Genomic DNA, 23,358 nt, shown 5'->3' on the forward strand with positions numbered 1-23,358 from the left:
AAGTTCAAAGTGTTTTGAAACTAATAACGCTTTTTTAACTCTTTTTTTCTTCAGCCGTACTATCTCGTAATATTGTAAAAATGTCTTCGTAAAATTAACAAATATTTTTAAGCTGTTTTTCAAAAAAAATTCTTCGGAAATATTGTGAAACAAATCACATTAAAAGCATTCTCCGAAAATCAAATCGCATTCTCCGAAATCCATTAAGCGTGCTCATTAAAACTGGAAAAGTATTTTAGTAACTTGCATATTTTAGTAACTTGCATATTTTAGTAACTTGAACGTGAAAGTTTTGCAGAATCTTTTTTTCCCTTTGAACATGGTATCATGACAACGAGTAAAATCCATTTTTTTTGCAAAATCTTGTTAGATTAATGAATAGATTTCAAAGTGCAAATTGCTACATTGCGCTCGCACACACATCGGAAGTAATAAAACTTGGTTATAGAAAAAATAAATTAAAAAAAGATAGATAAATAAAAACTAAATATAAAACAAATAAACAAGAAAATTTATTAGAGAAAAAAGAAATACATTGCACCATCTGGTTACATCTTTCCTTTTACCATCAAGAATTTGACTTAGGGAAGATCAGTCTTTGCTAAATGTTTTTGAACCAAATCCAAAAATTAGCATAAAAGTTAAATATTAGCCTTGCTTTTAACCATGTAATATTTATAAAACTATTTGCTACAATTTTGAGTATACATCAGATAAACTGCTGTTAAAAACACCCAAAATCGATAACCTAAAAACTTAAGGGTGATATGACACATTAATTTTGCTTAAATACAACATAAACAGAAATCTATTGTCAAAAATGCTATGATAACATTTCACGAAAACAAATGTTATAAAATGTACTGGACTAACACAAAAAGTTTCGAAAAATTAATATCTAGTTATCAGCAAATCAATATATCTGATAAAAAAGCAAATCAATAATACTCTGAAAAAACAATACAAATAAAACATGCTCAACAAAAAATAAACATTTATGAAGCTTCTTAATGACTTGACAAAAACTTACACATCTTCATGATTTAATGCATATATCAGCTGTAAAAGTAGGTAGACACGTTCACAGTTCACAATAATTACATACAAATAGCAATTAACGCTCGTTGCTTTTTTATTACAGCTCCCTGTCACCTCCAATTTTACCACACGAGATAAGTTTTTAACTACTGAGCAAAGACCATTAAAGGTTATTTGTATACTATGTGACAAGAAATTTGACTAAGTACTTAATATGTGACAAGAAATTTGACTAAGTACATGAAAAAGGTTATGGTGTGTAAATGTTAAAAACATTAACAGGTTATACATATAGTTTATTTTGCAAGTGATGGTTAAGAATTTGATTATAACCACAGAGTATAACTAAATATTTTTGGAAGAAAACTGTAAAGAATGCCTGCAGTAAAAATATGTTTGTGGTCTCTGTGGCATAGAATTTTCAAACTTCCTGTAATATTTGCGGAACAGAACTTTATAAGAAATATTACTATATTCTCTTTCAAGAATGCGTTTAAGGTTATTTAGGTTATTTTGGCCTTTATTTTATCACTTCATAACTTTTTGAGGCTTTGACATTTTATATTTTAGTTCTGTATTACTAGCATTGCATAAATGTGCAAGGTTTTGTTCTTATGCTTTAAATAGTTTTTTCTAATTTATTTTTTGCAACAAATAGGCGTCGGCCCATCGAATTGCAATAAAGTTTTTATTAAAGAAATACCAATATTTTAAATCAAGATTTTAACTTTTCTTTGAGGCTTTTTATTTCCGATTGTTTACTAAAATATTCGATTTCGTTTTCACTTAAAGCATTGCTTATCTTAACGTTGCCTCTTCATCGCAATTTTTGCATAACTGGTATCCAATGATAACGTTACTGTATTGCTTTTTAAGTTTCTTAAGCATTTTATATTAAATCATTTGATCACCTAAAAATAAATCTTAGAGTAGATTCTTGCTTTTTCTTTATGCTCGACATGTTTATGAAAAATATTACATTTATTGTTGTTTTTTGTTTTTTTTAGCATATTGTTGTAGCTTTAGCGTCTCGTAGTATTCTAGCCCTCCAAATGTATTGTATGCAACCGTAAATTTCGTAATCTATTTGCCACAACATTTTAAAAATATTTTTAAAGAAATGTATGCATTTTTTACGATAACAATGCAATAACAATTACTCGGAAAATTTTTTGTACATTTTATTTTTTTTTTTTTTTGTACACTTCGCCATTAAAAAAAAAAAAGTTAGACAGTTATTAAGCTCTACATCAATGGCCTCACACCCAAAGAAATTCCAATCAAGTAGAAAAGTTTTAACACTTTGTCATATAAGAGCTGTCCGTGAACAAGCTCATTGAAACTCAGTTCGGAGCATGAAGAAGATGGGCTTGCAGCTAAAATCATTGGAGCATACGGTCAGGAAAGTCATAAAGCAGGACGTGAATACTTAGACAAGAGCAAGGAAATCTTGTAACCGAGGCAGTTAAAAAGAAGAGATTGGAAAGATGTAAAAAATCTTATGCTACCTTAAGAAACAAACTTACTCGGGACTCTATTTTGACAACACAATTGACTGAAAAACAGTATCGGATTTTTGTTCCAAGGATATGTGTCCACCATAATCCCCAGATTTGCATTTTCTTGATTTCAACATCTGGGCGTATGTTAAGGGCAAGGCCTACAATAAGCCTCACAACAGCATTGAGGCCCTAACAATCTCCTTCATTAGAGAGGGGAGCAAAATTTCGTCGTATTCCGTCAAGAAAACGTGTGCCAAATTCAGAGCGAGAATTAAAGAAGTGCTAACAATGGCTCGCGTATTGAATAATTTCTTTATATATGTATTTCGAGTCTTTTTTATTTAAACTAAAGTTGTTTCCCCAGCTACTTGTTTTTAATCTGCGTTAGGTTGTAATCAGTCAAATTATGGTTTACCGTCGCATACGGTATTTTTCTTTCTCGTGCTGTCATTCATGTTAAAAAAATTAAAATTAGCTTTTCTGCAATAACAAAATTTATGATGAGTACCATTTAAAGTTTACCATAATTGCATAAATCCATTTTTTTAAAAACTCTTTTTCAAAACATAGTAAACATATCATTTAAAAACTACGTTTTCAAAAATGGTAAAGGCGTTTAACTATAGGCTACTTATCGCGACTGCTCTATAAGTCCACGTGTCTTCCTTTCGAATTCGGTTGAATTGCAGACTTATAACTCATGTTTAATTTCAGATCTTTAATTGTGAATCAAATAAATTTATTTGTATAGAACATCTTTCTTTAATTTTATTAAGAAAGTAGTGAAGAGTAAATCTTCATGCTGGCAATTTTACCACATGGTAAGTTTTTTAAAAGTATGGCGAGAATTTTGGCTACCCTTCAACATATAACTTATTATCTTGGTGAAATTTAATTTTAGATAGTAAAACTAAAAATGCATTGTTTTTCATTTCTTCCCTTACAGTATAAGCACTTTTAATAAATTTCTCTATCTCAAATTCCCTTCGTTACCAACATTTAGCTGAATAGAGAAATTATATTTAAGTTGCTAATAAAAGTACAAAAAATAATTTTTTGTACTTTTATCAATAACTTAAATATAACTGAAGTATGCTAAACTTTAACAAACAATTTTTAGATTTATCTCCATGTAGTAAGTTTTCTTTGAATTCTAAAAATCAAACCACTCTGAAATACGTGACTGTATTTATATTTTTTTTCTCGGCTATATTGACATAAAGTTACCCTTGTATATATAGTGATTGCTACTGCCATGCCTCTAAATCCCTTTTTTTAACTTTTTCAGTATATGAACTTTTATTATACTCTCTTAATATACTAATAATTTTTTTTTTAAAGTTATATATCTAACAATTGCAGATTTTCAAAAGTGCTTTAGAACAACTTCGTTCAATATGTTAGCGATATTCAACAAAGTTATTCTTTAAATAAGTTATCAATTATCATTCCATTACCATTTTATCTAGTATGGCGGTAATTTAAAGAAAACTCATAAAATAACGGACATACATACACTCGGAAATATTTACCAAATAAACTCTTTTAATCGAAAAAAGGTGGGCATTTTCGCATTTGGGATAGTAATTTAAAAGTTAAACATCAATTACATCGTTATCAACTAATAATTAATGACTCAAAGGCCTGTCGGATGGTCTTACAAACCAAACGGGTAAAAAAAAAAGGGAGCTTAAATTGCAAAACTTAAAAAAATTGACTATCATAAGCTGTTGTAGAACTGAACTGAAATTTGTCGTTAAACTTAAAACAGTGAAACTTAAAATGAAGATAAGATTACTGTTGTTTTTTGAATGCATAACCAAATCAAGTTAGATATTTTATGACTAGTTTTTAGACTAATATTGGTTTCATCCATTTAGTACAACTGTGAATTTGTGGTTAGTCTTTTAAAAAGTGATGAAATTTAAATTGATTATATAATACGGTATATTCTTTTTGTTTTGTTTTTTTAAAAAAAAACCTAAAAGAAGTTCTAAACCGAAAACTTAACTTTTCCATTTTGTAGTAACCTTAAAAATTCAATAAAAATATATTCATCTAAAATTCAGATTCTGCATTTTAAACACCTCCGGGATCATGTTCACATGTTATCAAAATGGTTTCTGTTTTCTGATAGGCTAAGCTGCAGTTAATATTAAAAAAATACTATGCTTATTGTATCGGCAACTAAAATGTATATAAAGATACTAAAATATATATACAATGAGTAAACAAATAAATAGCTCTTAGTATATATGTATGTATATATATTATATATATGTATATATATGTATATATATATGTATGTATATATATATATATATATATATATATATATATATATATATATATATATATATATATATATATATATATATATATATATAGTTTTATTTACTGTACTTAACACCTCAATAAAAACACATTATTTAAAAGCTAATATTTAGTATGTAAGCATATTGTATTGTGAAATGTTTGATGTTGGTACTTTATTTTAAAACTCCAACAGTTGATAAACTCTTTCAGACATAATTTTACTCTTGTAATGTTATTTTACTTTAGAACCTAAAATTAATAAAAGAATTACAGTTGTTGGTATGACATCGTTTTAGTGTACATAATTAAACCAGTGTATTAAATAGTTACTTTTGTTTCAGATGTTGAACTGTCTTGTTGATTAGTGAAATTAATAAAAATGGTGAGAAGGCGTGCTCCAGCACAAAAAGCTTTAACACCAGAGAAAGAGAAATTAACAACCGATATTGAAAATGGTGATAATAATGAAGAACAGGAGAATACATTTAAAAATGGCAAGTAATTTTAAAATTTTTTTATAGTTTTTCAATACCTGTGAAATTTAAGAATTGAAATAAAACCCTAAAAATGGGGCTTTCAAAATTTGACTTATGAAAAGTCCAAGTTTCTAATTTTTCATATTTAAAAATGTTCCTGTTAATTTTCTTTTTGTTTTTTTTTTATTAATGTTAGAGCGGTCTTTTTTGTTTAATTATTATAAATAAAGAATATTTTTTTAAAACTTTTTACAACTACTAAACTTTTTTACTTCATTCAATTGGGTGTTACATTGTATTTATGTTAGGATTTACATTTTACCATATATTGCTGGCCATGTACATTAAAATTCTTTTGCTTAAAAAGTTTTATTGTAACCACATATAAAGTTACATTTTAATTTAGAACTGGATGAAGAATATAACAGTAATAATACAAAAAATGAAATTTTTGATGACATAATTGAATCGCACAACTATCTACCACCACATACAACACATAAAAAAGAGTTAACAGAGAAGGGAAAACAATATTGGGATGCTGTTAGACAAGATTATTTTGATTTTACTAATTGGACTATGTTGTTGCAAACTATGACTGAAATTGAGGTATATTATTTTTCTTTCTTAATTTTGATTTTAAAGTGTTTTTAAAATAAGTTTATAAAGAACAGTTAATTTTCTGACATACAAATGTCATGTTATGCAAGTATAGCATCAAATGCAAGTTAATAAATTTTTACATTTTTAATGGGTAAAAGTTACCAAATTTTAGGCTCTTACTGAAAAATATTCCCATGAAAACTATAAAGCTCAAGTTCTCATTTCTAAAGTTTAAAGAAAGCAGAAAATTTCAAAATTTTTTTTTCTTTGAGATCCCCTACTGCTTATAGTAAAATTTCCCAACCCTTCCTTACTTAAAAATTTGGAGATCAGGAAAGAGTGGAGAAGATGTAATGTAATTTAACATTTTCTCCACTTTTTCCTAATCTCTGCATTACAAACTTTTTAAGATAAAAGCTTCATACTTTTGATTTTTTTCATCGCACAAAATCTAGTGAGTTAAATAAAGATTCATTCAAGTATTTCTCTTACTATCACTTTTTCATCTATTTTATTGTATTACTAAATATAAAATGACATTGATAAAGCAGGTTTAACTGTTCAATTTTCAAATAGTTCTTGTGTTTAAACCACTAAATTATTTATTTTTTTAATTACTGAGTTCTGCTAACCAAATTGTTGTATTATGTTACAAACAGTTGAACCATTAATGTAACAATTTTTCAATTTAAGAATACTGTAATTATCTAAAGATTTTAAATGAAGTAACAGAGAAAAATATTTCTAATCTGTGAACTCTTTTCATGCCTAACCAATAATATGGTGATCTTTAATGCCTATAATTTAATGTAAATCTGATAAATTTGTGTTTTCTCTGAATTGCATTTTTTTTAGTTTTGGTGTTAAACATGCTTTAACAAAAGTTGATACTAGAATTATAAGGTTTATTTTAGAATGATAAGAATTTTAAAAACCCAAAAAATTTATCATGTTAATAGTATCTACTTAAATTGATAATTGAATTAACATAGCTTATGCTTAGGATACAAGTGAAAAAAGATTTTTTTAGATTCATAAATCTTTTATAAAATTTTGTATTGAAAATATGTATGAATATGAAAAAAGGCTAAAAAAAAGGGTTAATGGAGAGTTAAATATTTGACAAGTTTTATTTATCAAAATGCAAAATATTGAATTAAATTTTGAGTTCAAAAAATATTTTATAAAACTCAGTATAAAAGCAAGTATCATTTGTCACACACTTTATCACATGGGAAATACCTCTTTGCATATAAACATAATTTCATGGGTTAAGTTTATCTGTCACAGTTATATTGATGTAGCAATAATGTAAAAACCATTAAATGATGTGATTATACTTTTTAGGACAATATTGAGGCTGCCAGGGAAGCCTATAATTGTTTTCTCAGATACTATCCCTACTGCTATGGTTATTGGAAGAAATTTTCTGATATTGAGAAAAAGTGTGGCAATATTGTCGAAGCGGTGGAGGTATGCTGTGATTTTGATATTTTACATATTTTAAATGCTGCTTTATTTCTGTTGTTAAAAGTTCTTTTTTTAATGGTTTGAGTTTAAAAATTTTCTTTAGATTTTTGAACGTGGAGTTAAAGCAATTCCAATTAGTATTGATCTTTGGATCCACTATATTAACTTTATAATACAACAAAATAAATTCAAAGAGGACAATCAACAGCTTATCCGAAGGTGATGGTCATTTTTTTGTTTCCTTCATTTTTAATGTAGATTGTAAATTAAACTATAATTACTAAAGTTTTTAAGTATTTAAACACATTTAAATACCTAGTTAAAGCTAAATCAGCTGAGCATACATACATACATACATACATACATACATACATACATACATACATACATACATACATACATACATACATACATACATACATACATACATACATACATACATACATACATACATACACACACACACAGACATACATACATACATACACACACACAGACATACATACATACAGACAGACAGACAGACAGATAGACAGACAGACAGACATACATACATACGTACGTAAGTACGTACGTATACATACATACGTATACATACATACGTAAACATACATGCATACAGTCTTTAATGTAAGAATGCTACATATATAAAAGTTTGTTTTTAGTTTGTTTAATCGAGCAATAGAGGCTGCAGGAATGGAGTTCAGATCTAACAAGTTATGGGATGCATATATTACTTGGGAAAAATCTCTTGGCAATTTAAAGCGTGTCACAGAAATATTTGATAAGCTTATTGCAACACCTACACAGCAGTATGTAAAAAATTGGCAAAAGTATGTCATTTATTAAGTTAAAAGTGTTATGTCTTAAAAAAAAATTCATGAATGAAGTTTTGTTTATAAAATTAAAAGTAGTTTGCTGGTATTACTTTAGTTGTCAGAAGTTTTTTTGTTGCTGTTTTATCTTTTTTTTTTAATGGTTATTTTCAATTTTTTATTTTTAAATTTATGAGAAGGAATTTATCTGGTTATAAAGCAATTACACTTTTTACTTTAAGTGCATATCAATATTAAAAATATTTTCCAATAAAAAGTTTCTAGTTTTATCTATTTTGAGTGTGATTTTCCCAGATTTAAAGAACATTTACAATCATATCCTTTGGCAGAAATTCTACCTATGGAAGAATATAACAAAATTATGCAGGAGATGGATGCAGTTCCTCCTGGTATGGGAGTTGAAGATCGGACACCATTCATAATTTCTGGTGATGTTTCTTTTTTTTTAATTGCTAAAATTCTTTAATTATTTTTGTTTTCATTGCCATTGTTTAACATTACTGACAATTATTTTTTTTTTTAGATAAATTAGGAATGATGACTGATTTTGGCGAAATGGATAATGATGTATGAAATTTTCTTTTAATTTTATTTAAATTTTACTTGCCTATAGAACTATAAAGTATTCCTTGTATTCTTTCTTGGAAAACTGTTTACCATTTTATACAGTCATAGTTTATTATGTAATAGTTTTTTTCTTTTATCTTTTCAAATGTCATAAATATGGTGCAACTACATAAGAAAAAACATGTTTAATTCTTTAAGATCAATACAAAAACTCTTTTACTTCATATAGGTTTTTATTTACATTTAAAAGTTTTCCTCCAATTTAATAACTGGATTTTCTAAACACTTTTTCCTTTTTAGATGCCTATAGAGAGTGCTGCTGTGAAAAAAAAGATTATTTCTGAAAGAGAGTTTATTTATAGTGAAACAGCAAGTGAAGTTACCAAACGATTAAAGTATGAAGAAGCTATTAAGAGACCTTATTTTCATGTAAAACCTTTAGAAATGTCACAAATTTCAAATTGGACTGAGTATTTGGATTATGAGCTGCGAGAAGGTGGAAAAAAACGTATTTTGTTTTTGTTTGAAAGATGCTTAGTGGCTTGTGCTTTGTATGAAGACTTCTGGCATAAAGTAAGTTTTAATTGAAAGATAAATTTTGTAATTTTCTTATTTTGGAAAAAAAACTGTAAATCATCATCATGAAGTAATATCCAAAAATGTCCTCTGTTTTATCTTAGTATCTTTTAAATGAGTTGGTATTGAGTAGCTTGGTTTTGCTTTTAGTATATAGATTTTGCTGAAAAGTATGATCTATTATTGACACGCAATATATTTTTCCGTGCCTGCAATATTCATCTCTTAAAACAATACAAAATCCATCTTCGATGGGCAATATTTGAGGAAAAACAAAATAGATATGATTCTGCTGCTCTTGTTCTAAAGAAACTAGACACAAATTTTCCAGGTATGATTCTTATAACACAAAGAAGGGTTGGATTAGCACGAAGAATGGGAAAGTATGATGATGTTGCTATTATATATGAAGATGTTATCAATAGAGCAGAAAAAATAGAAGAAAAAATATTTTATAGTATCAAGTTTTCAAGATTTCTTGCCAAGGTGATTTGTTAATTTTTTAAAAAAAAACATTTTGATAGTTTATACATAAAGATAAATTTATCTCAAATAATTTTCTATCAAAATGTAACAGGTGCCTATTGTACTACTAAATTACTGTAGGGTGATATTGATTTGTTTTTGTTTGTGAAACATTTTTAGGTGTTAAATAATAAAGATAAAGCCAGAGCAGTCCTATGGAAGGCTTTACAACTAGGCAAGGTATATGTATATGTTAAAAATGTATATGTACATTTACATGTTAAAAATGTATATGTATATGTATATGTTAAAAATGTATATGTACATGTACATGTTAAAAATGATAAAAAAAATTTTTTTTGTTTTGACTTAATCATAAAAAGCTTAGAAATTTAGGTCTCGTAATGGAGTTATTTCAATTAATGGGAAAAGTAAAATAGATTAGCATGTAATATAAATAAGGAAATAAATCAGAAATAAGCTTATTTTATTTATCCCAGGGTTTCTTAACATATATATTAAAGTGTGACATTTTACCCTTGTATCAACTTTTTCTTGGGTTTAAGAAAAGTATATATGGAAATTAAAATTTTGTTCTTACAATCGATTTTTATTATCTTTTATGGTTATATTAAATTTTAAATCAGTTTTTGAAGTTGAATTTATTTGTCAGAAGTTCATAAATTATTTTTTATTTAATGCTGTTTAAATGCTCCTTTATTTTAATGCTGTTTTAAATCAAAGAACCACAAGAGGCTTTATCTACAGTTGCTGGATCTTGAAATGTATTGTGGGTCTATTGAAATAAATCATGTTAGACACCTTTTTGAATCTGTTGAGAATGATTTGAATATTGGTTTGGCTTTTCAAGAAATGTTTCAACAAAGAATAGTGGAATTCTTCCAGGAATTTTGTGATGATATTAATATCATACTTGAAGTCGAGGAGAATTACAAGATAACTAAAACAAAAAGAGATTCTCTGAAACGTGCAACTCAAAACAGGTGAACTTGATGTTTAGGTTTGAGTTTATTTTTTGGTAATGTAGTTTTTGTTATGCTGACATTTCTGTTTAACATATTATGCCTAGTATATTGAATTGAGTGTTTATTTATTTTAAACTGCTGGTGTAACAAAAGATCAAATGCATTTTTTCAAGCAAAACAACCTTTCTGAGCTTTTTTTCTTTAAATTTGCAACATTTTGTCTAGTTGGTTGCAGTAAATTTCTACTGTGATAAGCCAGGTTTCATGAAATAATAAATTACACCTGCGTTTGACCACCAAACACTCATCAGCTTCTTTTGATAAATATTTTACTTTGAAGTGTGCTTTGCTGATTCATCTTTGTCCAAAAACTGTACTGAACATTTGTGATATTCATATGGGATTAAGCTCTTATCACAAGTGGCTATTCAATTAAAAAGTTGATGAGAATTGTGTTGAGAAAGCAACTTTGAGCAAGCTTCCATATGCTTTTGTTTCTGTTTTTCATTCAGGTCATGTGGAATTCCAACTTTTTCAATTTGCCAATTTGAGTTAATTGAGTCATAATTTTTTGTTTGTTACCACCAAACTTTAATGATACTTCATTTATTCTTTATGATGGATCAGACGCAATGGTGGTCTTTAGTTCAACATTATAGACTTTGATTCTGGGTGACTGCATGGCTCATTTGTGAGATCAAAGTTACCTGTATGAAATTTGGCAAATTGATTTGACAGTATTTGTTACTTTTAAAATTAATAAATCTATTGCAAAGGAGTGAAACAACTTAATTGTAGGTGATTTTGATAACTGCTGAGTAACACACCGCCTCTGCTGTCACTATGTCATATGCTGGACACAGTGACAGCAGAGGCGGCGGTGTTACTCAGCAGTTATCACAATCATGTCAAAGTACATTTTAGCAGAGAAATTCAGCTTAACATTATTTTATCAGAAATGTAAGCAGCATTAGGTTGTATTCTCTGTCTTGATGAGATTATAATTTAAAATGCTTGTTTGTCCACTATCAGCACATGAAAAATATTTTCTATATAGTAGTTCATTGATGCATAATTAAAAAATTATCCATTATAGTGGTCTTCCTAGCTGTTCTTCAATTTTACTTAATATGCTATTCGTCTTACTGGTATTGTTGTTTATTCCATACTATTGTTTGAAGAATGTCTATAGACTATTTATTTTTAGATTGACATGATCTGATTGGCAACATCAGTAGCTAGATTTCTTTCTGTAACTACCTGATCAACATAGTTGTTCTCTGGAAAAAAAACTTTGGCATTTGGTATCATGCACTTAAGTCATATCCTGTTTTCCATGAAATCCAATAAATGATGTTATCAGCTTTAGATCTTTCAATACTGTATTCTCAATCTGTTACTGATTTTGCATCTATCAAGAGCCTTACATAGTTCTGGATAATTGTCCCTGTGATCTCTTCTTGTTCTTGTTCTTCTTCTTCTGTCATCATCACATTTGTTCCTTTTTTCCTTCCTCCCAAACTTATATATTGTGGCCATGTCAACTTTGCCAATCATACATTTTCTACTTGTATTCTGATTGATTCAAAAATTCCATTCCACTGCTGGTGTTTTCATTGCAAACTTGCACCCACACTGAATTCTGTCAGAAACCTTTGCACTTGAGTACTTGCAACTGCAACATCAAACCAGTTTTGAAATAATTGAACTTTACTTTTAAATCATACAGCTTATTTCTAGTAGGTATTTATCAAGACCACACATCAGATGTCTTTTCACTCAAACCACAATGCTGGTAACATAAGTTGGTGGAACACTTGCTTTATCATAGATCTTTTTCACTTGGTTAACAATAAATTTTGCTCAATCATATGGTCCAGATAGTCTATCATCATTTAGGTGAAACAATTAACACTTGACAATGTCTAAACAGGCAGGTATTTGATTTGTTGGTAGATCAACTGGATAACCAAAAACTGATGCTCAGTTTGGCTTCTTATACAAGTACAAGTTGCCATGTCTGAAGTATACAAGTTTGTTAATGAATGACTAAAGCAAACAAAAACAATTACATTTAAAATACTACAAATCTCTATCATGTTACTATATGAAATAACTACATTAACTATGATGATATTAAAAAGTAATACATACATACATAAACATGTACACATATATATACATAATTTATTTCAAAACTGATATAGAAATTTGTACTTTAATTGTTATTTTTTGTCATCAACAAAATAATTACATCCTGATGCTTATTATAAGTTGTTGATTATTTTAAATCCTAACATATTTACAATTACTTGAAGATTTTTTGTTATAGCATCTCATCTGATAATTCTTCAAAAGTTCTTAAAGGGGATATTCCTCTTCCAAGTGGAGAGCCTAAAGTCATTGAAAAATACCCAACATTTTCAGAAAAAGATAATTCTTGGCTCAATGCGACAGCTGAGGTAAGCTTAACTTTTTTTTCACTTGAAAATAAAAATTTGTAGCATGTAAAGTTTAAAGTAATTTTCTTATTAACTTTTTTATTAATGATAACTCAAACCTACTTTTTATCACTTTAGGGAAATAACTATTATGATTGGAGTGAATATGCAAATCAGTACATGCAACAACAGCAACAACATTTAAAATGATTATTTTAGCATATGCTAAATCACATTAAAATCTTCAACAGTGGAGCAAAGTCTGAAATGTAACCTTGGAATGGTTCAAAGTAGTGATTCTGAGTCTTAACTTTGAATTGTAGAAAGAAAAAAAAAAGAACAATAAAATTAAAGAATTCAGTTTGTCTGAACTTTTTTTTGCATGCTTAGTAACCAAGTATAATTTAGAAAGGTTTAAAAATTTATTGAAAAACTCTAACAATGTTGTATAGAGAAACAATAGTTTTCCTAAATAACTTTTTTTTTCTGTTTTTATAAATTTATGAGTTGATTTTTTTTTAAAAAAAAAAAAAAAGATGTTTTTTGATTACTTTTTTTTTTAGCTTTTTAAAACAAGAAATTTAAAAATTTCAAACAAATGGTAGCCACGAAAAGTATCTCTACACTGAACAATTCTTTTTTTGTGTGTGTCTTTTGCTTTTATTAAAGTGTTCTAAAGTTGATGTCTTTTGAATATGCAAGTACAAAAAAGATATATACTTTTGTTACTTTAAAGATTTAAGTAAAAAAAAAAAAGAAGATATAGATATTTTTTGAAAAAATTATGTTATTGAAGCGTCAGCATTGTGTCAATTGCATTTTTTCAAGTTGGTACAACAGTTTTAAAGACATAACCTTTAGGAGTAAAATTATTAAATTGACTCCTGAATTTATTGCTTATTTGAAAAAAGATGGAGTGGTATTACCTGATGTTGAGGAAACAAAATATGCAAATGATTTGGATAGATATTCAGATAGTGATGAAGATTGGAATGATACTGATGCAGGAGCTTGTACACCCTGTTTCTCATTAATCAAACAAAGAGTTGAAGAGGTTATTAATAATTTTGGTAATTACAAATGTTTTATGCTGAATTTTGTGTTATCTTAAATGTTAAAATTCTTTTTTTTTACCTTCTTACATAACTAATAAACTTTATAGCTATTTTTCCTTTAGATATTATTTGATGAAAGACAGTTTAAAAATATTATGATGAAAGATAACATAATTTGTAATCATCAAATAACATAATTTCTAATCATTAAATAGCATAACTTATAATCAGATTATTACAAAAAAAAAAAAAAAAATCTATCCTCTCTTTATTGATAAGAAAGGATTTTTCTGAAAGATAAGAAGATAGTTTGTGTATTTATAACTTTTAAAGCATTAAGTAATTTTGCAGAGGTTTTTACTACAAGATTAAAGTAAAAGAAAAATGTTATTGTTTCATGGTTTTCATGTAAATTTTATATTTACTATAAAAATTTCTCAACCAAAAGATTTTTTGCACTAACCACAAAATTATTATTTTTTAACATCCAGCATAAGAAAGTCTTGGTTTACATTCTTTTTTATTACAGAAAAATTTATTTTTTTTTTACGAATATATTTTTCTTTGATTTTAAAGTTTATATTATTGACTAAAAAACTCTTTTTGCTAAAATTTTGTTAAACTATCTTCTCTCTAAGATGACCTTTATCTTTGAGGGGTTTGTATGTTTCCAAAATTAAATATCTTCTCTCTAAGAAATATTTATTTTAAGGTGGTTATGTTTTTCCAAAGTTAAATTGGAGCTCTCCTAAAGATGCCACCTGGATCACTATGAATGGAACTCTAAGATGTACAAGCTTCAATGATATCTGCCTTTTACTTAAAAGCTCAGACTTTATATCTCATGATTTAAATGATGCCTACAGTTACTGTGTTGATTCCACTCTTCCTCATCCTGATGAATGCTTTGAGTTGGTTTTAAGAGAATGGGTAGATATCATACCAAGTATGGAGTTTCGTATATTTGTAAAAGAAAGGATTATTGTTGGCATTTCTCAACGTCATATAAGTTGTTTTTTTAGTTACTTACATCAACTTAAAGATATCTTATTGGAAGAAATCATGGAGTTTTTTAATTCTAAAATAAAGTCAAAGTTTGTTGATTCAGACTATGTTTTTGATATTGTTAAGCAAGAAAATGGTCATTATAAGCTTGTGGACTTTAATCCTTTTGCAGAGATTACTGATGGGCTATTATTTAGCTGGTCAGAATTATACAGTTTAGATCCTCAAGCTGTTGAAAGTACTAAAGTCCTACGTTTGGTTTCAGAATTAGAGGGGATTCAGCCAAGTCCATACATATCTTATAGTTTACCAAAAGATATTGTTGATTTGTCTTGTGGGGAAGATGTAAACAAGATGATTGACTTTTTTAAAATAAATAATTTGGTTGTAAAGCCAGGTGAAGAAGAAATAGATTGAAAGCTTTATCTTTAGTTTTTATTTGGTGATTTTTGTGGTATGCTTTCAGTTGTAAAATCTTTTTATAATTTTTGTCAAAATAGATCTTTACATATCTGCAAAATATTTTATTGAAATGCTTGTTTTTAACCCTTTAGCACCCACCACAATTGTAATTTTTTAAATATTTCTAAATAATAAAGAATTTATTTTAAAAACCATGTAAAAAATTTAAGGTTTAAAATCACTGCAACTCTTCTAGCTGGTGCAACCAATCCATTGAGTAATGGTCTTCCAGCCTTTCTTTTTGCTGTAAATAGTAAACTAGAAGCTTCTTTAGCTTAAAATTATTAAGCGTGTAAATTTCTTTTTGGTAAACAGTACTTAAAAACCACAGTTATAGAAAAACTATGCATTTGTTAAGGCAACAAAAAGTGGCCCAGATATGGGCCACTTTTTGTTGCCTTAACAAGTGGGACTTGTAAAATAAGCACATATCAAGCTTGAAAATTCTATTCATACATTTGTTCTTTATATTTTCAATATTTGGTTAATCTTCTTTAATATGATGCTGTAATTTCCTGTCAATGCCTTGCAGATTTTTTAGGATTAACATTAACAAATGATGAAATTAATGTCACTGCCTTTTTGTCATACTAGCATACAATTATATTTAGTCTTTGTATCAATACAGCAGTGAATTGTTATGCTTTTTGATTTCATCTAACAAAGGAATTATTTTTAAATAATTTTGAGATAACCATCTGGCAAGGTAGAGGAAGATGAGAAATAATTATTTGTAAGCAGTTTAAAATTACAACCATCTGGTAGGGAAGAAGCTTGTTTCAAAATAACAGATTCCTATATCATACCTTTTAAGCTAAAACTCAAATAAGATTTTGATAATAGGCCAAATGCAGGTATCAAAATATATGTTAAAGATAATACTGCAAATCAAAGTTTGTAGTAGATATTATACATGAGGCGCTAAAGGGTTAAATTAAGTATGAAGAAGTTTGGTATAAAGAAACTAATCATAAAATGAATAGGTTGCTAGTTTTTTTGTTTGTTTGTTTGTTTTTATTCTATCAAAAAAGTTTCTAAAAATTATAAAAGCAGAATTTTGATAATTTTTTAGGTAAAACTGTTTGAGTTTTTTAGAATTATTAGTATTTTTTTTTTTTTTTTTTTTTGACAAATTTTTATTTGTCAATTCTAAAATTTTATAAGTATAGTTTAAAAAACATCAATTAATCACTGCCACACCCTGTAAATTTAAGAAAAACAACCATAGCATGATAGCATATTATGGTTGTTTTTCTTAAATTTTCAGATTGTGGCTATGGTAGTGTTAAAAAAATCTTTCAGAATTATTTACCTTTGATTAAACTGTTCATGACCACTAAAGTTGAAACTAATGTATTTAAGTTGTAAACAATTGCTGCTTTTCACTTTCATCAATAAGTGAAAATGGTTTTATGTATTCCCATGTCTAAAGTTATTTAGAAATTGTATAAAATTTCCATGCAAGTCTCATAGAACTTCTTTAAACTTCATATAGAAGTGTAATGAACACTTTTGAAGCATTTCAGAACTTTTGTAGTGGGTTTTCATATATTTATACAAATGAGTAAATTAAATAACTTTTTAAAGAAGATGGATTGTAGAAAGTTATGTGCAATAATTGCAAATTTTGGATTGTTATATATCAAAAATTTCTATTGTTTAATATGGTGAACAAGTTGCATGAAACAAAATCGTTTATTGAAATAACCCTCATGGCTCTGTCATATTTAATTAATGCAATTTCACTTTTCAGGTTTTAAAATGTTTAGTTCTTTGGTACGATTCCCAATAAACACAAACTTCATATATTGTAACTGTTTGTCATCAATGCAATATGTGTGCATGAAACCAATTCAACAAATTTCATACAAATTCAACAAACAATACCTTCTAAAAAGCATAAACAGTAGACAAATGATTAATATTATTAAAAGAATGTTTTCTACTTCACTTTTATCAAGAGATCAAGTTAGTGCTAAAGAGCCTTTGAATATAAAGGTATTTTTAGTTTTAAATTTCTGGTTTTTGTCAATAATGACTTGACATATGTTTCCTCTGTACGTCAAATTTTTGAAAATGTTTGGTTGCTCTTTAGCATTTTTTTAATGAAGCATTTTAATTTTATTTAGAGAGTAAATTCAAAATGGTTGACTGTTCCTAACATTCTTACATCATTACGTATGATTGTATCTCCATATATTGGATACCTCATACTCAATGAACAGTTCATGTGGGCATTTGGGCTGGTTTTTCTAGCTGGCATGACAGATGCTGTAAGATACTTTTCAATATATTAGTTCTTTAAAATTAGAGCAGAAAAAAAATATATAGAAAAAAAAGTTTTTTGTTAATCTGATAGGTGGATGGTTGGATTGCCAGAAATTATAGTGGTCAAAGATCAATTCTCGGATCATATATTGATCCTTTGGCTGACAAGATTATGATAAGCTGTTTGACAATAAGTTTAACTGCTGTTAACATTATTCCAGGTTTTTTTTACCTTATGTTAGTAATTCATTAAATTTACATGGATAGGTTTAGTAGAAGTACATTATGTTTTGTTTGTAAAAAGAAGGGTGATAAATTTTAATGATTTAATAATCGATTCATTTGCATGATAAGTTATTTTATTTACTAAAATGTAAGCAAACTGATTTTTTGATCTCTGAACCTCCTAAAATATCCTAAACATGTCAGGGTAACTAAAATAACATTCAAAATTATAGAACAACAAACAAAAGTTCTTAAGCAAGATCATTATTTATCTTTCCTATTGCTTTTATTCTTGCTTTTTTTTTTTTTAATTCCATTTATAAAAGCTATGAATATTTGTAACAGTTATGAATAAACAAGCCATAATAAAAACTTAGACATTTTTATCAGACTTGTAACCTTAAAGTTTGTATTTAAAAATATAAATTATATCAATAGTTATTGTTAAACATGAATTAACTTCTTTTGTTAAAATAAACTAAATTACACACCAGAGTTGGCTTATACACCAAGTCACTTATAAATCCTAACAATTTATATACCAAGTAAAGACTTTTTTTTGGAATTTTTTGTTATACATTTTAATAAAACATTTTAAAAACTGTATAATAGGTCATCATTTTTAGGACCACTCTGTGGCTTGATAGTTGCTCGTGATCTTTTAATTGCATCTGCAGCTGCACATTTCCATTACAAACAACTTAGTTCCCCTGTATGTTTGAAATAATACTTCAATTTCTTGTTTATGTAAGATTTGCCCATTTTTTAAATTTATGTAATAAAGTTTGTAATATAACATCTTTATATAATTTTTATCTTTAAAAATAATTTATTAACAAAAGTTATTTGATGTTACATTTATTTATTTATTTATTTTTTTAATTTTTTTTTTTTTTTGGTGCAAAGCATTTTTACTGTATAAAAATTTAGATATGTAATTTATTGAGATTTACTGCTGTATACTTGTTTTTTTATTTATAGGTGTTATTATTAAAGTTCTTTTAAATTGTGAAAAAAGTAAAAAATGATCCTTTCTTTTAATACAGCTATAAAGAGCTGAAAAGTTCATGTTTTTATCCTCATAAGTTTACAAATGTGGGCCATAAAAGTAAATAAAAAAACGAAGTTGTTAAACAGGTTAAATACATAATAGTATATTCTTTTATAAGATAATATATGCAGTTTTGTAAAAGTATTGGCAAGGTAGTTAGTTACAAGCAATTGTATGTTTTTTATGTATATAGAAAACTTTGCAAAAGTTTTTTGATTTTGAAAATTCACAAGTGCAAATGGAACCAACACAGATAAGTAAGGTGGGTGATATTTTCAAACAATAGTTTATTGATACTATATAATATCTCTATCTCTAAAAAAATATGAACAAGTATATTCATGTCTTTTCCTTATTGATTCCTAAATTATTTTGGTTAAAAACTTGTTTTCCTCATTCTTGTTTTATAAATTTTGCCAAAGAAAGCTCATGACATTCCTTTGATAATCAGTAAGCACAGTGCTGGCTATAGTATCAATAAAGTAAATTATTTTGTTTGAAAAAAAGAAAAATAAGAAATGAGAAACAGAAGCCTGAGATTAACACAGCATCACAAAATAAGCAAAAAAATTAAGGATTTTAATCAAGGTTTTCAAACACCAGTCCAAATAGTCATAAATTGGTCAAAAAATCCGAATATTGCACAAAGGCTTAGATTTTTTTTTTAGTTTTGCCATATCTTACATATTTAGAACTCCAAATATAACATATGGTCTTTGTAATGCAACTCTGAGTTGCAGAAAAACAAAGTTTTTCTTGATTTTTGTTTATTTAATGTAAGCTTAATGTAAATTTTTGTTCTTTTTCCAGTACAATACATTTTTTCAACTGGGCTTAGTAGCACTTTCAGTTTCTGCTCCTCTGTTTAACTTTGTTGGGCACCCATTATTGCAAGTTTACTGGTAAGTTTTCTTTTATCAAAAAAGTAAACTTTATATATATATATATATATATATATATATATATATATATATATATATATATATATATATATATATATATATATATGTATTTGAATACCACATGAGTTAGTGGCTGAAAAGTAGTTGTTAAGGTATGCATTTGCTTTATTGAAACTACTTTTAAATGATACTCATTTAATGACATAAATTCTTATGAAAATTATTCAATAATATTTACATAAATTGGTAACTCATATTCAAATAAACATTCAGAACAATTTATTCAGAGCAGATAAGAAGTTAGAGTTTTATTTGTAAAACTTTCAAAACACTCTTAAAAGTAAATAAAAATTTAAAGTTGCTGTTTATTTTTAAATTCCATTCCGAGGAAAAGTTTTGAAATTATGATTTTTTGTTGTTTTTACATTTAGAAGTGGAATTCGATTAAGATGTACTATATTGTAATACACTATGCTATATTTGATACATATGTATATACATATATTTAATGCGTATACACTTATATATGTATTATACATTTTACTATATTTTGATGCATTTTATTGATTAACTAATTTTCATACTGATTATTTTTTGATACATTATTTTGAATAAATACATATATATTTTGTATTAAAGCCTGATTTTAAAAGTCACTAAAAGTTAATGCTCTTTTTTGTATTAGCAAAATTCACTTTACATATTTATAGGTACTTGGTAGCTATGACAACTTTGACATCTGGAGTGAGTTACATTATCAAGGATAAGGCGCACTATTCTGTCAAGCGATGATACTCAGCAACTTGAATAATAATATTTTTAAATATATAATTAAATTTATCTTAAAGTAGTAAAAGTAGCTGTTGAATAATGGCTTTTGTAAAACAAAACTGCGATGTATACTTTAATTACATTGAAAATATTTTTAAGTTTTTTAAGTTAAATCAAGTTGATTTCCATTTATAAAGTTACAATATTTTTATAAAAACCTAATAATCCCTACTTGAAGTGTTTATGAGTATTAAAAAAATAAAATGTTTCTTTTGAAAAAAACAACTCATAAACACTTCAAATAGGGATTTTTTTTCTTAATCTACAATCATCTATAAGTCATATTCTCTATATGTTGCATATACATATACAGTGAAGGTTGTTATTTTCTTAATCAAGTTTACATAAAGTTTATTGAATCAGAAAGTAGAAATATTTATAGAGACTAGAAATATTTTATAACATGTATCTTACATTAAGTTTATCTTTTTTCCAGTAAAAATAGTTAAGTTAGCATTTTTAAAATGATAAGGGTGGTAACTAGATTTTATAAGCTAAAATAGTAGCACATATTATATATAAACTATCATTTTAATATATATATATGTGTATGTATATATATATATATATATATATATATATATATATATATATATATATATATATATATATATATATATATATATATATATATATATGCAATATGTACTACTATTTTAGCTTATAAAATCTAGTTACCACCCTTATCATTTTAAAAATGCTAACTTAACTACTTTTACTGGAAAAAAGATAAACTTAATGTAAGATACATGTTATAAAATATTTCTACTCTCTGTAAATATTTCTACTTTCTGATTCAATCAACTTTATGTGTGTGTATATATATATATATATATATATATATATATATATATATATATATATATATATATATATATATATATATATATATATATATATATATATATATATATGCAATATGTACTACTATTTTAGCTTATAAAATCTAGTTACCACCCTTATCATTTTAAAAATGCTAACTTAACTACTTTTACTGGAAAAAAGATAAACTTAATGTAAGATACATGTTATAAAATATTTCTACTCTCTGTAAATATTTCTACTTTCTGATTCAATCAACTTTATGTGTGTGTATATATATATATATATATATATATATATATATATATATATATATATATATATATATATATATATATATATATATATATAGAGAGAGAGAGAGAGAGAGAGAGAGAGAGAGAGAGAGAGAGAGAGAGATATACACTGCAGGCCAAAAGTTTCCGGACATTTGGATTTTATTTAATTTTTTAATTAAAACTCCCATAATTATTTCAAACAAATTCAAATATCATATTTATTTTATAAAAGATACGCATAGTTACTATTTAAGAAAAAAAAAAAAAGACAAAAAATGAAATAAAAAAAGTACTAACAACACTATTATTATTAAACTGTCTTTTTGTCAAAAAGTAACCCACGACTTTTTATCACTTTTTTTGCGATCCGTGGCATCCAATTTATTAACTTATTTATTATTTCGGGTGTAATTGATAACCAGGATTCTTCTAATATCTGCCACAGGTGTTCTTTGGATGTTGGGCCTTTTTGTCTGACCTTTCTGGACAATTTTTCCCACAGTAACTCTATTGGGTCCAAATCTGGTGATTGGGCCGGCCAGGTCATGTTTTTGAGGACACCATTATCCTCTTGTTCCTTTATATAGTTCTTACATAATTTTGAGGTGTGTTTAGGGTCATTGTCCTACATAAAAACAAAACCACGACCAATAGTTCTTAAGCTAGAAGGTATAGCATTGTTTTCTAGAATTGTTATATATTGTTCTTTTTTCATAATATCCTCATTTTTAGCTAGGTCACCTATACCAGCTGAAGAAAAACATCCCCATACAATAACAGACCCACCACCATGCTTGATTGTCGGCACTAAACACTCTGGGATCATTTTTTCTTTTGTTATTCTTCTGATGTAAATTCTACGTCTTTGCCCAAAGAGTTCAAATTTGAACTCGTCGGTCCATAGTACTTTTTCCCAGTCTTCTTTTGTCCAATTTTGGTGGTCTATAACCCATTGTAACCTTTTCTTTTTATTTCCAATCCGTAGCAACGGTTTCCTGACCGCTATACGGCCAGAAAGTCCTGCTTGTCTAAGATGTCGTTTCGTAGTGGTAAATGAAATAGATTTTGAATGACTCCTATTAAAGCCTGAAGTTATTTCCGGGGCCGGAAGTCTTCAATTTCTTTTACTCATCAATATTATACTACTATCTTCTGCTTTTGTTGTCTTCCGTGGTCTACCAGA

The 23,358-nt window shown here is 26.9% G+C and overlaps 4 protein-coding genes across 9 annotated transcripts in view; 3 read left to right on the forward strand and 1 right to left on the reverse strand.

Annotated features, from left to right (window-relative positions):
• The window catches only part of LOC145183604 (breast cancer metastasis-suppressor 1-like protein), a 29,747-nt gene extending 29,189 nt beyond the window's left edge, over positions 1-558 (reverse strand). Inside the window, exon 1 of the mRNA XM_090084378.1 lies at positions 535-558. The gene's annotated coding sequence lies outside the window, so the exon portion shown is untranslated. The remainder of the gene's footprint in view (positions 1-534) is intronic.
• Positions 559-5,103: 4,545 nt separating this feature from the next.
• Positions 5,104-13,636, forward strand: LOC145183392 (pre-mRNA-processing factor 39-like). Its single transcript, XM_090084363.1, has 14 exons — positions 5,104-5,135; positions 5,222-5,350; positions 5,739-5,941; positions 7,283-7,408; positions 7,509-7,624; positions 8,071-8,238; positions 8,536-8,669; positions 8,765-8,808; positions 9,109-9,381; positions 9,535-9,870; positions 10,030-10,089; positions 10,594-10,853; positions 13,168-13,297; positions 13,415-13,636. The coding sequence occupies exons 2-14, from the start codon at positions 5,236-5,238 to the stop codon at positions 13,484-13,486; spliced, it is 2,037 nt and encodes a 678-aa protein (XP_089940489.1). The 5' UTR covers positions 5,104-5,135; positions 5,222-5,235; the 3' UTR covers positions 13,487-13,636.
• A 217-nt stretch (positions 13,637-13,853) lies between these two features.
• On the forward strand, positions 13,854-15,856 carry LOC145182816 (translation initiation factor eIF2 assembly protein-like). 2 transcript variants are annotated; one of them, XM_080058070.2, is made up of 2 exons: positions 13,854-14,346; positions 15,044-15,856. In XM_080058070.2, the coding sequence occupies exons 1-2, from the start codon at positions 14,061-14,063 to the stop codon at positions 15,751-15,753; spliced, it is 996 nt and encodes a 331-aa protein (XP_079914196.2). In that variant the 5' UTR covers positions 13,854-14,060; the 3' UTR covers positions 15,754-15,856. The 2 variants fall into 2 exon arrangements, with proteins under 2 accessions (XP_079914196.2, XP_089940505.1); XM_090084379.1 differs by having other exon boundaries at positions 13,991-14,330.
• A 366-nt stretch (positions 15,857-16,222) lies between these two features.
• Positions 16,223-21,429, forward strand: LOC145183127 (cardiolipin synthase (CMP-forming)-like). 5 transcript variants are annotated; one of them, XM_090084380.1, is made up of 7 exons: positions 16,224-17,796; positions 17,928-18,071; positions 18,158-18,287; positions 18,918-19,003; positions 19,536-19,604; positions 20,153-20,244; positions 20,955-21,238. In XM_090084380.1, exons 1-7 carry the CDS (start codon positions 17,533-17,535, stop codon positions 21,034-21,036), a joined length of 867 nt encoding a protein of 288 aa, XP_089940506.1. In that variant the 5' UTR covers positions 16,224-17,532; the 3' UTR covers positions 21,037-21,238. The 5 variants fall into 5 exon arrangements, 3 of the variants coding, with proteins under 3 accessions (XP_089940507.1, XP_089940508.1, XP_089940506.1); XM_090084381.1 differs by lacking the exon at positions 19,536-19,604 and having other exon boundaries at positions 16,223-17,796; positions 20,955-21,429; XR_016451581.1 differs by lacking the exon at positions 20,955-21,238 and having other exon boundaries at positions 18,918-19,038; positions 20,153-20,241.
• Positions 21,430-23,358: the final 1,929 nt, after the last annotated feature.

This window comes from Hydra viridissima, unplaced genomic scaffold, assembly GCF_058129835.1.
Source record: "Hydra viridissima isolate aposymbiotic clone 2 unplaced genomic scaffold, HvirCarnegie_v1 scaffold_4, whole genome shotgun sequence".
NCBI lineage: Eukaryota > Metazoa > Cnidaria > Hydrozoa > Anthoathecata > Hydridae > Hydra > Hydra viridissima.